The 17,889-nt window shown below is 53.2% G+C and overlaps 2 protein-coding genes across 2 annotated transcripts in view; one reads left to right on the plus strand and one right to left on the minus strand.

Annotated features, from left to right (window-relative positions):
* DYNC1H1 (dynein cytoplasmic 1 heavy chain 1) overlaps positions 1 to 1,419 on the plus strand; it is a 62,756-nt gene extending 61,337 nt beyond the window's left edge. Inside the window, exons 75-78 of the mRNA XM_081047816.1 lie at positions 75 to 217; positions 363 to 531; positions 701 to 828; positions 1,061 to 1,419. Of these exons, the coding sequence (XP_080903942.1) occupies positions 75 to 217; positions 363 to 531; positions 701 to 828; positions 1,061 to 1,189 (569 nt within the window). The 3' untranslated portion in view covers positions 1,190 to 1,419. The remainder of the gene's footprint in view (positions 1 to 74; positions 218 to 362; positions 532 to 700; positions 829 to 1,060) is intronic.
* A 1,838-nt stretch (positions 1,420 to 3,257) lies between these two features.
* LOC308497927 (uncharacterized protein) lies at positions 3,258 to 17,282 on the minus strand (the record flags this gene model as incomplete). Its single annotated transcript, XM_081048997.1, has 7 exons — positions 3,258 to 3,647; positions 5,504 to 5,554; positions 13,561 to 13,670; positions 14,361 to 14,421; positions 14,810 to 14,878; positions 15,995 to 16,234; positions 17,208 to 17,282. The coding sequence occupies 7 exons, from the start codon at positions 17,280 to 17,282 to the stop codon at positions 3,375 to 3,377; spliced, it is 879 nt and encodes a 292-aa protein (XP_080905123.1). The 3' UTR covers positions 3,258 to 3,374.
* Positions 17,283 to 17,889: the final 607 nt, after the last annotated feature.

A 17,889-nucleotide genomic window follows, 5' to 3' on the forward strand; every position in this document is an offset into this window, starting at 1 on the left:
CACGGGACTGTCAAGTTGGGGTGGGGGGCGAGGCTGTACCTGACGCCGGCCTGGGGCCTCCCTCCCCTCCGCAGGGATCCTGCCTCGGAGCTGGTCGCACTACACCGTGCCTGCCGGCATGACCGTCATCCAGTGGGTGTCTGACTTCAGCGAGAGGGTCAAACAGCTGCAGAACATCTCACAGGCGGCTGCGTCCGGCGGCGCCAAGGAGCTAAAGGTGGTGACGGCAGCTCCTGAGAAGCCTGGTGGCTGCTGGCAGCTGCCCTGGGTTTGGGGCAGCAGCTGGGGGGCCAGGCAGAGGCCCGGCTCTGAGCTGGGAGAGCAGGTCGGGCTCGCTCCTCACCGGCTGCTTCCTCCCACAGAACATCCATGTGTGTCTGGGCGGACTGTTTGTGCCCGAGGCGTACATCACCGCCACCCGGCAGTATGTGGCCCAGGCCAATAGCTGGTCCCTGGAGGAGCTCTGCCTGGAGGTCAATGTCACCACCTCGCAGAACGCCACCCTTGACGCCTGCAGCTTTGGAGTCACGGGTGAGTTGGAGTGTGCAGACCCAGGCCCGCGGTCTTAGCTTCTGTCTCAAGGCCCCCACCTACACCCACACAGGTGTTTAAGGGGCCGGATGGCGGGAGCGGAGCTGAGCCCGAGGCCGGTGGGTTCCGGGGCTGTTCCCACTCCATTGATTTGACTTCCTCCGCCCAGGGTTGAAGCTGCAGGGGGCCACGTGCAGCAACAACAAGCTCTCCCCCTCCAACACCATCTCCACCATCCTCCCGCTGACGCAGCTGCGCTGGGTCAAGCAGACAAACGCAGAGAAAAAGGCCAGTGTGGTAAGGAGCACCCCCGTCCTGTGGGCAGGGAGACGCTGCGAGCACGGCCTTAGTCATGTCCCTCTTCCCACCGCCGAGTTCTGCCCGTGACGAGCAATCAGCAACTCCCGGGAGAGAGCGCCCGTTGCCCTCTGCCACAAAGCCCTGCACCCCACAGCGCCCTCAGGCGTGTCGAGGCGGGCGTCTCGCCGTCCCCTGGGCCGGCGCTGAGCCCCTCTGCCCTTCCTCACAGGTGACCCTACCCGTGTACCTGAACTTCACCCGTGCAGACCTCATCTTCACGGTGGACTTTGAAATCGCCACCAAGGAAGACCCTCGCAGCTTCTACGAGCGTGGCGTCGCAGTCCTCTGCACAGAGTGAAACACTTTTCTAGCTCCCTATTTCTGTACTGGTAAAATGCAATATTTAACATTTATTCATTATTAAAACGTTTGGAAGCTATGGACTTGTCAAAGGAAAGTCGTTGGTTCGAGGTTAGAGGAACGTGAAGGAGGCCTGACGGTTGGGACTGGTGGAACGTGGAAGGACGACGCACGTGTTTGGAGGAGCAATAGCATGGCTTGTTTTATGAAATAAAACACTAAGCATGACCCGCCTCCCGCCTCTTCTGTCTCTGCGCTGGTCCCGGGCACTTCGGGCACTAGGGGAGCTCAGCACCGGCGAAGAAGGAAGAACCTGGGCCCTTCAGGGACACGGTAACGGCCAGAAAAGGGCCTGGTCCGTCCTGGGTCAATAGTCGACCCCTTAGCTGTGCGCCCCAGCTTGCCACCCCTCGTGGTGGGGCCTAGCGCCATTTCTTGCATCACAAAAGGTGCTGACGCCCTGGTCCGGCTCTGCCACCCGTCCCGTCTCCTCCCTGGTACCTTCATTCCTGCAGAGCCTGAGGTGGCGCCAAGTAGAGGAAGCGGGTAGGCAGCTCCTGTGGGACGTGACGGATGTGGTGTCCCTGGGAAAACAGGCCTTGTGAGAGCTCCTGGGGTGGATCGGTGAGCAGCCCGGGCCTCAGGCCCTGTGATAAAACCTGTTCATCCTGCTGTTGGACCACCCATGACCCACCTACCCCATGTGACCCCTGTGTTTGGCCACCAGCCACGTGATGGTCTGATTCCTGGCTAGACGGTCAGGCTCTGCCCCCCGCACCCCTAGGGCTTCTGTGAGCTGCCAGGTTCCAACTGTCTCCAGGCCTGAAGGCTAGACTCAGCCTGCTCCTTGCCCACTTCTGGAATGTTCCACCAGGGGTCTCTAGGTGGCTTGGTTACAGTCCAAAGCTGTATTCCACTGAACACGGGCTCATTTTAAATGTTTTCCTCTGAACCAATAAAGATTTTCAGCATTTCTATGGTGGGCATGCTGGACGGTGCTGCAGGGTCTCACCTGAGAAGAGCTGGGCCAGGGCCCTGGCGATGACAGGGAGTCCACAAAAAGGCTTCCATGGACGAGGGTGCTGGAGCACAGGCTGAGGGAGCGCAGGGCAGCTCCCAGCAGGGCGCAGCTGCCTCCAGCCCAAAGGGCAACCAGAAGAGCAGAAGCAGCCCTGCTCCCAGCCCCACCCACCCCGGCCACCACCGAGACACTCGTCTACCTAGAGGCTGGGGGCTGGGGACGGGTAGGTCACCACAGGTACAGGATTGCGGTTCCCTCATCCAGGGCTGCCATATGGACCCCACGAGTGCCCAAGGCCTACCTAACACCCCAGAGGACAACACCCAGGTCCGGGCCTTCTTGAGCTTCACTCCCAACCCACCCCACCCCCACACTGAGCTCAGTCCATGGGCCTGAGGGGGACCCCACCTCTGGGGCCGCCTACTTGCCCTGCAGTTGGAGGGTCAGGCTGTACAGTGGCCACAGTCCTACTTGTCCTCACCAGTAGAGCTGGCAGAAGGGACCAGAGCAGTCTCCCGAGGGGCGAGCTCCACCAGCCACGTCACTGCTGTCCCCACCCACCAGGAGAGACAAGAGCCTACGGTCATTGGGTGCAGCCCTTTCATTGGCACTGGACAGCGGCCATAGAGGAGAGGGGCTCAGCCACCCAGCGCTAACACCAACTCCAGAATGTCGCTGGGTTCATGCCTGTTGGAAAGGGAAAAACCCTGAAACTGGGAAAAGCACAACAGCCACCCACTGCCACCCACCCGTTTTAGATACGACCACGTCAAGGCCACCATCACGCCCACAGACTGAGCCCCAACCAGCTGCTCAGAAAGTCCCTGCTCCATCAGCAGTGACAGTGGGGAGAGGCAGCGCTATTGTCCACGCACATCCGCTTGCGCTCCCTGCTCCCCATTCCTCTGGCGTCAGTCAGCACCCTGCCCTGAGCTAACCTCTCACCTGGGTCTCAGCCACGTGCTGCTGCTTTCTCTTATGTTTTTCAGGCTCTGCAAGTAAAACCTCCAGTTTCCTCTTAGACAGAGCTTGGGCCCCTTGTCCCTCTCATTCCCGAGTCTGGGTGGTGGCCGTGACACTCTGGCCCTACCCTGGGCACGTCTGCCAGTCTCTGGGGGCTCCACAGTAGGGAGGGGGGTTCCGTGCTCCTCCTCCATTATTCTCAGGTTCTCTGGGGACCCAGGCAGCTGGGCGGTGGACACAAGCGCCTTGGGGCGGCCTGCCCCCGTGGGCTGCATGTCCACATCCTCGGCCTCCAGGGTGGAAAGGGCCCCGCTGGCAGCTTTCCAGACAGTGGGTCTAATAAGTGAACTGGACTCCTGGACTTCAGCACGTGCAAAGGCCGGTTACAGGTCATGTGACCCAGGAAACAGTCGGTGAAGCTGTGGGCGGAACGGCCAGGGATATCTTCCAAATCACCGTCAGGGTCTAAAAACTGGTGACAGACATGTTGGAGCTGGTTAGCAATTCCCAGCAGTGGGGTCCAGTGCGACACATCTGCACAAACTATTTCTTCCGTCACTGGCGTTGGCAAACTTGGCACCATCTGCCTTGCAAATGAATCTTTAAAAATGCATTTGACAAATAGCCCATGGCACCCAAAAAGCCTGAGGGTCCAGCAGTGCTGGGGGCCCAGCCTGAACCCTGTCATTTAAAGGCCTCATCTGGGGTGGTCGGTTAGCTCAGTTGGTTAGAGCGTGGTGCGAACAGCACCAAGGTTGCCTGTTCAATCCCTGCATGGGCCACTGTGAGCTGTGTCCTCCTTAAAAAAATGAAAAATAAAGGCCTCATCCCAGCTCCCAGCCGGCTCAGTCCACACCGCCCCACCCACCACCGGGGGTCTGAGCTCATTCCTCCCACGTCCCCTTCAAGGCGCCACGTCCCTGGTGAAGGCCCAACTCGGCTCTGTCCTGCTCCCTGACCAGTCCTGCACCCACTGTGCCTCGCACATATGACCAGAAGAAGCTGAAATGAGCCTTGAAGTCCAGTTGTTCCCCACTTTCAAAGGTCTGTTCTCGAAGGCCGTGTGTGCGTGTCTGAGCAGCAGCCCCCCACCCCCACCCTCAGGGCAGTCAAGCACCTCTCACCTCTATGACCACTGGCTGAAGGGGGCTTTGGAGCTTTCTGGACATCTAACACCCTCCTCACCCAACCTTTGTGCCAGGATTTCCTATGCCTTCCGCTGCCTTTCTTCACCTTCCCGCGTCAGTGCTCTTGACTTGAGGGGCTCCGCAGTAACGGTCCCCACAGAAAACCGAAGGCTTTGCAGCTAATCCCGTCCCCTCCTGCACTTCCCATCACTACTCCCAGTGCTGTGTTGAGACATCCTCCCAAAGAGGACCCGGTGAAGTCTGGAAGCCAGTCAGGTTTATCAATGCGACTAGAGGTCCATACGTCCCCAGTGTCCGTGCCTCACCCACACCAAGCGTGGCTACATGACAACCAGAAAGGACCCAGGACCGAGTCAGTGCAGGGACCCCCGTGGGTAGTGAAAACCCCCCATCACTCACTTCCTCTGGACAGTTGATGCTGTTATTTATTCCAGAAAAAAGGTAAATATGGAAATGGTTAAACACCATGATCTGTAGACAGCTGTAATCATTTCAGATTCAGAAACTGGTCAGAACTGTTGGAATTCACAAAGCTGGCACCCATTCTGTGACACCGCCTGCTCCCTAAAGTACCCCCCCACACACACACACACACAGAGCAGCTAGCATCCCCGGCCCCAGGCTGGGGGTGCATGTGTGGGGTGGGTAACCATCTCACACTGCAAATAAGCCAGCAGGGTCAGTTCTTACCAACAAAGAGGTGCCAGGCTGCGACATCTATCTATCCACTGGGTTTGGGTCAGAATGACTGGCCGCACACCTGCTCGTCAAGGCTACCTGGTGCCTTAAAACACCACGAGACCAGGTATTAACCACACCTCAACTGATTACTGAGATTGATTTCAGTTTTGATTGAGATTAATTTTGAAATTGACTAATTGTAAACCAATGGTCTTGTCAATACTCCAGGCAAACTACTTTCAGTCCTTGTCTTATTTAAAAAATTTTTTTGAAAAAGGAAAAACAATTTAAATATCAAAGTGAAGTTTTTTTCCAAAATATGATAACACCACTATGCAAAGAAGACTCCACACAGCAGGCCCGAGACAGCTCTCCTTAGAAAGTTCTGCTGACTAACGGGCCCTTGGCTGGCCCCTGGGGACTTGGGTTTCGGGAGGCCTCCCGCCATTCCCTACATAAGAGTGGCTGCTGGCTCATTCTGGCTCACTCTGTAACTTACCTCTCTCCAGATACCTTCAACGAAGTCCACGTGGTTCTTTTTGTGATAGACCTGGGGGGAAAAAGGCTTGAATAATCCTTCTCTCTAGGAAGGCATCAGCTTAGTGTTCAAGGGCAAGAGAACAAGGGCGCCCACTGCCCATGCCAGCGGTCTCCACCACACTGGACACTCGAAGGACAGTGGTCCTGGCGGGGTGGGGGAAAACAAAGAGAAACTTCTCCCCAAAGCCTGAGCAGAGACAGAGGACCCCTTAGAGGTTTGGCTTGAGGGACTAAAATGCAAACGTGGGCAGCTGCAAACAGGAATGTGACAAGGAGACAGACTTGGCAGCTGGGTCAGCCCCCATCACATTGGGAAGAGACAAGCGTGCCCAATTGATCCCACAGGGCACCCTGGCGCTCCTCCTGGACCCAAAGCCAGAAGATCCTGGAAGACACTGGACCATCTCCCAAGCCCTTCCGTTCCAGAGGCAGAAGCAGGCCCAGAATGCGGCCGGGCCTTGCCCAGGGCCCCTCAGAAGAACCCAGGGCTGGCATCGGATATTCTAGAACCCTCCCCACTAAACCCAGGCTGTGGGAAAAGCAACTCTTCTGTTTCTTCTTAATTAAAAGAAAGGTTCCCAAAGGACAGGAATGTGAACACCTCTAGTTTGGGGGAAGAGAGAAAACACCTGTAAGGATGACACCAAGTCAGGGCCTTCTGGTCTCGGGCACACAGGGTCTCCCCCCACCCCCACGAAGAGGGAGAGGGCTGCAAGCAGGAGAGTACCTGCAAGCCATTGGAGCGCGCCCGCCTGCCTCTTCTGGAAGCGGGCCCTGATGCAGGTGGCACTGAAGGCTGACCTGATACAGGTGGGTCGGCCATGCCTCAGCCCCGCCATGGCTCGGGCCTGTTACAGACTTGTCACTAAAAAATACCACGTTCGTGGGGACAAAGCACAGGCCAGTGGTTACAAGGGGTGGGGGAGGGGCTGACCACAAAGGAACAGGCGGGAACTTTCTGGAGGGTTCTCTCTTGACTGTGGTGGTGGTTGCTCCCCAGGGTGCATTTGTCACAGGTCAGAGTGGTGGCCTAAAGGAGTGAATTTTACTCTAAGTTTTAGAAGACGAATCTAGGGAGTTTTCAAAAACTTTTTTAGTGAACAGAAAACCCACAGGCAGCTGGGGGCGTGGCAGTATAGCCCAGGATCAATATCTCAGTCTGCGAAAAACCCCTTTGCATTGACATGCTCTGTCTTACACACGCTCATTGGGACACGGCACACGTTCATGGACACTGAAAGTTCTAGAATGTTAGCCTGGGGAGGGGACCACCATCCAGCCCAAATGTCCACCCTGCTCTTTGTTTCTTAACAGATAAAGAATTTTAAGCCGAGGCTGAGGACTGACTCGCCCAAGTTGACATAAATTCTAAGAGATTTTCCTAAGAAGTTTGAGGTTGTTAAATACATACAATTTTAAAGCCATACATCCAAAGAACACAGAGAGAACATCCACACTAAAAACAAACAAACAAAAACAAAACTGACTGGGGCTGGGCCGGTGGCTCAGGCGGTTAGAGCTCTGTACTCCTAACTCCTAAGGCTGCCGGTTCGATTCCCACATGGGCCAGTGGGCTCTCAACCACAAGGCTGCCAGTTCAATTCCTCGAGTCCTGCCACGGATGGTGGGCTCCGCCCCCTGCAACTAAGATTGAACACGGCACCTTGAGCTGAGTGGCCGCTGAGCTCCCGGATGGCTCAGTTGGTTGGAGCGCGTCCTCTCAACCACAAGGTTGCCAGTTCGACTCCCACAAGAGATGGTGGGCTGTGCCCCCTGCAACTAGCAATGGCAACTGGACCTGGAGCTGGGCTGTGCCCTCCACAACTAAGATTGAAAGGACAACAACTTGACTTGAAAAAAAAGTCCTGGAAGTACACACTGTTCCCCAATAAAGTCCTGTTCCCCTTCCCCAATAAAATCTTTAAAAAAAAACAAACAACAAAAAAAACTTACTAAGAGAACAAGAGACTACAAACTTCCTTAGAATTTCACATCACTTGCTTTCCTCAAGGACCCTGTGGGAAGGCACCGCTGGGCCCTGTTGGAAAGTGCATCAGTTACCAACACTCACCACCGTGCATGCGACAGGCTTTTCGTGAGCAACTCGGGCTTCCCAAATGGTTCCCTGGAACACCAGTTCTCAGGCCTATACGGCAAAAGTTCAGGAAAACAAAATTCTACAAACCAGACCTTAAAGAATCCTGCCGTGCCCAACACATGCTAGCATTTTAAAAGCTAGAAAGGTCCCGGCAAAAAGCAACCTACTTTTTTTTTTTTAAGCTAATTAACTAAAGTCTGTACTTTACTTGGATTCCCTTAGTTTTCACCCAACGTCCCTTTCTGTCCTAGGATCCCATCCAGGACCCTACATCACACTCAGTTGCCATGTCTCCTGAGGCTCCTCTGCGCCGTGGCAGTTTCTCAGAGTGCCCTTGTTTTTGACGACCTTGACCGTTTTGAGGAGGACTTTGTGAGATGTTCCTCAGCTGGGATTTAGCTGATGTTTTTCTTACCAGGAGACTGGGGTTATGGATTTTGGGGAATGTTCACAAAGGTGAAGGGCCCTTCTCATCGTGCGTATCAAGGGCACGGCTATCACAATGACACATCACAGGTGAGATGACCTTGAGCACCTGGCTGAATGGTTTCTGTCTGCTTTCTCCACTGGAAAGTCACCTTTCCCCTCCCTGTCCCTCCTGCCCTCTCTGGGAAGAGGTCACTGTGCAGCTGACACTCAGGAATGGAGAGGGAACAGCCACGTGAAATGCAGGCAGAGACCCCCATCACCCATTCACGCCAGCATGGACGCACCTGTGTCTGTACCGCACAATTTATTTTGTTCCGTCTTTGGCTGGAACTTGTTCAGTTGGTTCCCACGTCCCTTTGACGTGCCCAAACCACCCTCAATTCGATCTCCGAAGGAGCACATGCTGTGCAATACTTGGTGCTCTCTCTAGGCCGAGTTTAGACACAAGTACCAGAAAAGTAAAATTATAACCAGTGGATGAACCGGAGAACCGTCTGTCCCCACCGCCTCCCACAGAGGTTTGGGCCACACTCAGCACCAACAGACGTTTTCTAGCCCAGCTGCACCAGGTAAAGGCCTCCTCATAGACTATTCCATCAAAAAGCATTCCACACACATGGTTCAGACACCGTATTAAACGACACGCAGCAAACACAGGAGGCCGCAGCCCCACTGTGCACCGCCCCTGTGCCCCCAGGAGTTGGCTGGGCGCGTCCTCCACAGGCTCCTTTATCCTCAGCGCAGCATTTACACCGGACGTGGTTTGTAAAGTGTCTCCACGTGGGATCAAAGACTGAAGGGCACATGCCCTCCCAAGCATCCTCACCAACGTGTGGTTTGGGGTTAAACGCAATGACATCTGCATAGGGACAAGTACTGGTTTTGACACCAGCAGGAATTCAACCAGTTAACGGATAGAAGCTTGTAGATGGCATGAGGGTGTTCACAGGTTTACAGCTGGGGAAACTGAGGCTAAGAAGATTGGATTTGCCCAGAGCCAAGGCCAGAAGTCGATTCTAACCCGTGCCTGTGGCTGTGCTCTGCACACACACACAATGCCATCTCAGGGACATTTTGGGCCCCAAGGCACCAGTGGCTCAGCCTCACTGCCCCGGAAGCTTCTCAAGCAGAGCAAAAAGACAAACTTGAAATTACCCAGGACTTTCCCCCTCCTCCCTCTGCCTTCTGCCTCCTCTCCACCCCACCCCCCACCTCTTCACCATCGAAAATTACAGAAAAATGCTCCTGTCACGCAGACTTACTAGAGAGTTCTTTGATGTCAAGACTATTATTGAAGTCACCCTGTTACACAAAACTCTGCCATCTTCCTGGCCACTCCAAGGTCAAAGCTGGCCGTGGGGAGGCCCCCAGCCCTCTCTCTTCCGCCCCTGGAAGCTGACTTTCTGCCTACAGAGTCCCATCTGCCTTGCACACTGTCTCGTCGGGCCTCTTTATAGCCACCCTGCTCCGCTCCAGCTGAAAGTCCTTGACCCCAACGGGCTACAGCTGTCCCCATACACACACACCTGCCCAGGGCAGCTCCGCCAAGGCCACAGCCTTGGGAGCTGAAGATTCCAGGGGGCACTTCCGGCCTGGTGAGGGTGCTGTGGCTATAGCTGAAAAGGCCCTCCCTTTTAAGGAGATGTACGAGGAGGGATGAAGCAGGACTGGCCGGGTATTATGGGTTCTTGAAGCTGTGAGAAAGTTCCACGAGTCCCTTCTGTTCTCTGTTTGAAATCTTCCTAATGAGGAGTTTATAACAGCTGGGGCGGCCAGTTGGCTCAGTTGGTTAGGGCGCAGTGCTCATAACACCAATGTCGCCGGTTCGATTTCCCCGTGGACCAGTGAGCTGCGCCCTCCACAACTAGAGTGAAAACAACGGCTTGACTTGGAACTGATGGGTCCTGGAAAAACACACTGTTGTTCTCCAATATTCCTCAATTTAAAAAAAAAATTAAAAAGTTTAGAAATCACCGCCTCTGCCTGAGTGCGACCAAATATCTACCTTCAAGCTCTGACCCCGAGTGCCCCCTGCCCACCTGGCCTCTGTCCAAGCACACGTATACACACACATGCACACACACCCCGCACCCCATGTCATCTGGCCCCAAAGCCCCACCCACCACTTCCAGTGACCCGTTTCCATCTTCCAGCTCCACACCCTCAGACCTCACTGCCCAGCTTCCTCTGGGTCTCTAGCAGGTTCTTCCAACTTGACAGTCTGAGATCAAACCCCTGATCTTTCAGTCCCCCTCCTGGCTCAGGAGGGTGACACCCTGTGCCTTGTTGCTCAAGCTAAAAACACTTCACACCACCTTGACTCCCCTCTTCCAAACCCACACACAGTTATCAGCCGTTGTTGACTCTGCCTTCCAAATATGTCCAGACTTCTCCCCACTTCCGGGCGCAGCCATTCTCGTCTGTCTCCTCATGGCCGCCCCTGCCCTGAGCCCGGCCCTCGTCCTCAGCCCAGAGTGATGCTGCTGAAGCTTAGCGGGAACCAGGCCACGGCCCTGGGGAAAGCCCTCGCTATGCCCAGACGCCCCAGCAGACAAGCCCACCCCCAGCCCTGCAGCTCGGCCCACAGCCCCTCCCAGAGCACCGGGCCCCCCCTGACCACATCCGGCTGTCCCCTGCTCCATGCTGTCCTCACTGTAAGGCCACCCTCCATGGGGCCTTCCTAGGGGCCCCTCATCTCACATTCCCACCCCCCCTGCTTCACCTCGCCATTCCACGCACGCAAGCCCCTGCCTGGCCTTCTCATCCTCGGAGAGTCTCTGTGCCCGCCTCTTTCTCAGGTCGGCATCCCTTCAGGGGACTCACTCCCTACCACCCAGGCTCTTTGCTTCTTCCTCCACAGCCGCGCCCCCACAGCCTGGCGTGGCACCAAGCACGTGGTCGGTGTTCAATAGATATTTACTGGGTGAGTGTGCGGGCACACTTATCCCACAGACCTCGCACCTGACTTGTCCCACGCCAAACGCACTTTCCCCAGGATGCGCCCCTGTTTTCAGCCTCCACGGCAGCCAAACCGGATCCCCACCCTGCTGCGACCCCCCCAGCCAGAACCCATAGAGATTCCCCTGGAAGCTGAACGGCTGGCAGGTCCAAAGCCAGACTTCTTGCATCCAAACCCCACGTGTGCTGCCAGCCTAGCTGTATGGCTTCAGGTGTCTAAAGTACCTTTTCCTGGCCTCAGTTTCCCTGGCAAACTGATGAGGTATCCGTGACGTGACACCTGAGAGGGGTCAGCATGCTGGCTTATTATTTCATCAGCTACTCCAAGGCAAACATGTCATTTAGCCCACTCCCTGCAAATCACCGCCCAAGGGTGTCAGAAGGCTCAAAGGGCATCCTCCCACTGGAAGAGCAACATTTAAATCAAAGTGTCACAGTCCACAGGGGTGGTGGAAGTCTGTATGCTATGCAGTGTTTTCTTATTTGATGGGAGGGTCTTGTCCAAAATTCTCTATAAAAATAAAATAAAATTCTCTCTGGAGGCCCTGTGTTATGGGTTGAATGGATGTACCCCAAAATATATGTCCACATTCTAACTCCTGGAACCTATGACTGTGACCTTATTTGGAAAAAGGGTCTTTGAAGATGTAACTTAAGGATCTCAAGATGAGATCATCTGGACTTTCGGGGTAGGCACTAAATCCTATGACAAGTGTCTTTATAAGAGAGGACGTCACACACACACACACACACACATACGGGGCAAGGTGATGTGAAAAGAAGGCAGAGACTGGAGTCATGTGACCACAAGCCCAAGGGTGCCAAGGGTTGCCGGCCTCCTCCAGAAGCTGGACAGGGGCCTGGAACAGATTCTGCGTCAGACCCTCCGGGGGGCACCCAACACCTGGATTTCCGACCTCTGGCCTCCAGGACCCTGAGAGAGTAAATCTGTTCTTTAAAGCCCCCCAGTCTGTAGTCATTGCTACAGCAGCCCCAGGAAAGTAACATATGCCCTGGTAAGTACAAGGGTTGCTACTCTGAGAAAAATGACATGATCTTAAAGAATTCTGTTCTTTTCATTTGAACTTCAAAAGAACAAGAGCAGATCTTGGTGCTGTTTACTCTGTAGGAAGGGGATAAACAGCAGTCTGGCGGCATAAGTAGTCCCATGTGAGCACCAAGAATGGGCAAAAGAGCAGGCTAGACACGAAAGCATCCTGAATTCAATTATGGTCGCCAGAGCACCAATCATCTAAAGTGACATTATTTCTAGTATGTGGGGAGAAATACCCCAACTAGTAAGGAACACAGAAAAAAAGAAAAAAAAGTTTGGGTGGAGGTATGGGTCCATTTTTTTCTTTGGGTGGGGAAGAGGAACAGGACTTTTATTAGAGAACAGTGTGTACTTCCAGGACTTTTTCCAAGTCAAGTTGTTGTCCTTTCAATCTTAGTTGCAGGGAGCGCAGCCCACCATCGCTTGTGGGAGTCGAGGAGTCAAACCGGCAACCTTGTGGTTGCAAGCTCGTGCTCCAACCAACTGAGCCATCTGGCATTGGCACATATGGGAATCGAACCAGCAGCCTTCGGCATTAGGATCACGGAGCTCTAACTGCCTGAGCCACTGGGCTGGCCCAGTATGGGTCCATTTTTTAAAGGTACCATCCTTCATTTGAGTTTATTTGAGTTAAATATTTGAGTTTTAGAATGCAGTATGAAAGAATATATAAAAGAATATCACACATATAAAAGAATATATGTGGAGGATATTGTTATACTAAAAAACCAGAAATAATCCTAGCCCTTCATCCCCACCAGGGAAAAAGTTATTTTCATAGCCTGACTTCACAGGTGTCAAGAAGTCATAACCTGGTAACCTGAGGTTTTAAAATGGAAAAGTTCGAGAGCTGCAAACCAACTTCTGGCCAGTCCTTGGTTCTGCCCACCCCCCAACCCCCCAACCCCCCAACCCCCCACACACACCCCGGTGCTCCACCCCATGTCCATCCTGGCCCCGCCTCCTTGCCCATCCTGAATCCCAACCTCATATAGCTGTGGTTATGAAGCTGGAGGATAAAAAGCCCAACAGCAAAACAGAAATGGAAGACAAGAGTGTGCATTCGTCCCTCAGTCTTTTGCTGGTTAAGGACACCAGCTGGCAAAGGATCAATGCCGTAATTTGACATATGTTAAATTTGAACACTTGGAAAAATTTCCTAATGAAGCTGTTAAAAAAAAACATTAAATGAATGTTTACTGCATTAGAAAAACATTGAATAGCAAAAATTTATTTTAAATAATACAAATTAAATGCCTGCCAACAAGGCAGGAAGAGGAAAAAGATAGATGAGGGTCAGGACCTTTCCCAAGCAGCCCAAATCCCCAGGGATTAGGATGGCCTTCTAGATCCAGGAGAGGAAAGGAGTTGTCTGGCAGCAGCTCCTTTTCACTCCACCCCTGAAGCCATGCCCAGGAGGAGTGGCCCCGGGAGACAAGCCAGCTCCCCTACCAGAGTTTCCTCTGAAGGTTCTTACCTGAAGTCCGGCAGGGAGCGTCCAGGAGCAGCAGCTGCAAATGATAGGCAGAAGTGAGTCCAGAGCGCCAGCTGCTGAGAGGAGAGGGGTCGGGAGACAGAGACACCGGCCTGGAGACAGGAGGAAGGAAAAAGAGCAGAGGCAAAAACGGTCTTTTCACAGAGATGAGCTTAGCAAATCTACTCTGAAGACCTGGAGGAAAGAGGAACTGGTACTGGGCGCTGCCTCTCTTTTTCAAAGAGAAAACTGTGCAGTTCCCACCCTGTGGAAAGAGGCCGTGGGAGCGTCAGGACTCAAAACAGGTGACCTCTATGTGGGCCTCTAAGCTGGCATCAGTGCTTCTCAATTTGCATTTCCTCTTTAAAGGAAAAACATCTTCCCAATACTCAACAATTCACCGCAGCAGACACCCTTTCCTTGCCATACAATTTGTTCCGAAAGATTTTTCAAACTCCTCTTCCCCAGAAGTGGTTTCTAAGAGAATTCGCTTTATTCCAGTGTAGACACAACAGCACTGAAATAGCCGGTGGTTTCACAGGATGCTGTGTTTTTATTTTCCCTCCACTTGCAACGAAGTTCTGGTTCAGCCTTCAGATATCTGAGCACCTTCCCTGGACCAGGAACCCAGACAGCAGGAAGCCTGTGAGGGTCACCTTTCCGAAGATAACACCCCATGCACATTCGAAGTCCTTCAGACACACTTCCATCAAAAACACATCCTGATGTGAACACCTTCCAGGGGCCATGTCATCGTCTCCACAGCGAGGCCCCTGAGCCAGGTCAGTGCTCAGGAAACTTACTCCAGCGGAATTGTCCCAGGGAAGTCAGGAGACTAAACACACTCCTCTTTCTTGACTGCAGCTAGAACAAGAATTGACACCCCAAATAAGTATGGCCCCCTTATATGGGAAGGTTGGTTCTGCAGGGGGACATTAAGGCCTGTATTTTGATGCACAAATCACAAGGTGTTTTTCTTCTTTTTTTGGTTCCCTCCAGTGTTCATTTTTAAGACAGACATCTTCATACCATACTTGGTATTATTTTGAGCACTTTTTCTATCATTATTCTGAGATATAATAAATTAAGAAGAATGACAGTGGATCTCCCCCCGCCCCCGCTCCAATTTTGCAATCTCCTGTCCCTATGGCACCTGAAAAAAGGGTCAAAAATTGTAACTTATGTTCCAGACAATGTTGACCAAGTTTTAAAAAGAAAACTACATTCTGGATGTGGCCCCTTCTTACTTTACCTGGTGTTTGTGAGTCAGCCGCTCCAAGGGACCTGGGCTCATAGCTGGAACCCGTGGGATCACAAAGTTCTACAACCAAAAGAATACCAGTTCAGGCTAAAGGAATCCACAGAAAGCATGAGCACAGGACCACAGGGACTTTATTTCCTATTTTAAGTCACTTTGTTTTAGAGGAAACCACAGCTTAAAATAGTATTTAGGAGAAAGGCTGTGTAGCTTTGTGTGCAAACGCTAATTACCCCCAGGTTAACTCCCAGGTGCCCTAGACTTCTCCCGGGCTCTTGGGGGAGGTGGGGGGTCCACACTGCCCAAGCACAGGCTGGTTGCTGTCTTAGGGCAGAGCAGGGTCAGCCCCCAGGCCACCCTCCCACCTTCCCCCTGGGCAGAGCTGGCCCAGGCCACACCATGTTGGAAGCCTGCTGCAGGGGTGCCCCTCAATCCCTCCTCATACCTGGGGTAAATGAATGAACCCCCACATTGCCCCCCCTCATACCAGTCTCCCCCTGCAGGCCTGACTCCTCGGGGAGGGACAGTCCTCCATTGGGTTAAATAAAGAAGGGTCTCTGTCAGGGGCCCCCGCCCAGAGGGTGAGGCACCATCCTCGCTCCTTACTCCGTGTGGCAGGACCCCCCTCATAGAGCGTGGGAGTGGGCAGTGGGGTTGGTGATGTCCTTGTTCCTGAAGGGCAGGGACCACCGCCCTTGGGGGGCAACGTCCACACTTCCACTGGGCAGGGACCCCCCCACCTCACTCCCACGGGGCAGCTCCCCCACGGGCTCGCCCGGTTCCTCACCACCACGGACCAGGGACTCCCATGTAGGATCTGGGGTGGGCAGCCTCAGGCCCCTTCTTGTTGGGGCGGCACCTTTCCCCCACGTATCCCAGCCCCGCGCAGCTCTAACAGCAGCTGCGGGAAAGGCGCCACAGGGCACCTCGCGCAGGGGGGCGCACCTGGCCTAGACTGGGGCTGGGCAGCAGCTTCCCGGACTCCCAGAAAAGCATCCCCCAATTCAGCCTCGCGGGGTGGCCAGGAACTGGAGCGTGCGGGTGACTCCGAGGAGGGGTGTTGTGATGGAGTCGGGCCAACGGCAGGCGCTCGCGTGCGGCTGCCCCGGGAATGCTTACGCAGAGCAGCGTCGGAGGCAAGGGTCGGGTGCGTAGGGCACAGACTGTCACTGCACTTACCTTCTCAATGGCATGTTCCTTTTGTGCCGAGTGACCATCCCTGGGGGAAGAGGGTCCTGTGGGCCAGGCCTGTGTGACGTCACAGGCATCTCCATGGCAACGAAGCACGCGGCTCGGGGAGCCCAGGTCCCCGCCCCGCGCCCAGGGAAGGAGACCGTGTCGTCCGCCGGGGGCCGCAGCCCAGGCCCGCAGCCCAGGCCCGCCCCTCCGGCCGGCCAGCCTCCAGTCCCCACCTGAGAACTGCCCGGCCCCACGCGGAGGCCACTCCCACTGCTCCTAATTCTGGAGGGCACCAAGCCCCTCCCCTCCCACCACCCACAGCTCAGATTCTGCCGGAAATGCGCCCCTCACTCCGCCCTCACTTTTAGCTATCTTGACCTTTGCGGCGTAGTTTGGCACCTCCTCCGGGAAGCCTTCCTTGACCTCGGAAGTCCCGGTTAGGAGCCGCTCCTCCCTGCGCCCACAGCAGGCCAGACTGATTTCTACGTGGCTGGCTAGACTGTCCTCAGCCCAGGGACTTTCAATCCTAAACTCCCCGATGGTGCCCACAGTAACCGCTCAAAAATATATTTTGAATGAATGATGAAATGAACTGGCGAATTAAAGATGCCACAAAGAATGTTAGCTGCTCAGTCACTTTTTTGTTTTTTGTAAGTTTTGAAGTCAGGAATTTTGTCCTTTTTCAAGATTGTTTGGCTCTTCTAGGTCCCCTGCATTTCCATGTGAATTTTAGAAATGTCAATTTCTGAAAAACAGAAACAAACAAAAAAACACCAATTGCAATTTTGATAAGGATTGTGTTGAATCTGTAGATAAGTTTGGGGAATATTGCCGTTTCACCAATATCATGTCTTTCAAATCATGAGCATGGGATGTCTTTTCATTTATTAGGTCTTCTTTAATGTTTTTAAACAATGTTTTGTAGTTTTTAGAATGAGTTATGCATTTCTTTTGTTGTTTATTTCTAAGTGTTTTTTGATATAATTGTAAAAACCGTCCTGTTTTCTTAATAGTTTTGGATTGTTCATTGTTAGTGTATAGAAATACAACTGATTTTTGAATATGATTGATCTTGAATCCTGAAACCTTACTGAACTTGTTCTAATAGGTGTGTGTGTGTGTGTGTGTGTGTGCTCCTTATGATTTTCTATATACAGGATCACACCATCTACAAATAGAGATAATTTTACTCCTTCCCATCCAATCAGGATGCCTTCTTGTTCTTGAACTTGAACTGCTCTGACTCGAACTCCGAACCTCCAGAACCGGAACCGTGTTTAATGGACATCCTGTCCTGTTTTCAGCTGTGCATTTAATCGTAGTACCAAGTACTGAGTCTGTCTGAATTACAAAGATTTGTTAAGGAATAGATGAAGGGCTGATGATGTGCTAAAAGCCAGGAGATGCCTCAGAAAGCCTGGGAGAGGGAGGGAGGGAGGGATGGAGGGAGGGAGGGAGGGAGGGAGCGTGAGGTGTCATTCTGTTCACTCATCTATCTGAAAAGCAGGTAGCTGATTTATCAATTCTTTTTTATTCTGATTTGTTAAGGTTTTTTCTTTTTTAATCTGGAAGTTAAAAAAACAGCAGCGCTTCTTGTTGGACCACATTTCCAGCTCTAGAATGTTCAAGCGATGGTCAAGTGTTGACGCCCTAAAGTACGTTCGTAAGAAGGTGATGTATGTTCCAAGGAGACAGAGGCACTTGGCAGAGGGTAGGTTCAGCTCGTTGGCTCTGCATCTCATCATGTAATCTTTGTTCCGATTTCAATGGTGCTATTAATACCAATGACTCACTGGAAGCCCCTGCTTCCTGGAATGTTCTTCCCAGGGAGGTGAGGCAATGTTCCTTCCTACAGAAGAGTAATCTGTAATCGCACTTTGAAAGGTTGGAGCAGA

Source organism: Rhinolophus hipposideros (assembly GCF_964194185.1).
Source record: "Rhinolophus hipposideros genome assembly, chromosome: 5".
Classification (NCBI taxonomy): Eukaryota; Metazoa; Chordata; class Mammalia; order Chiroptera; family Rhinolophidae; genus Rhinolophus; species Rhinolophus hipposideros.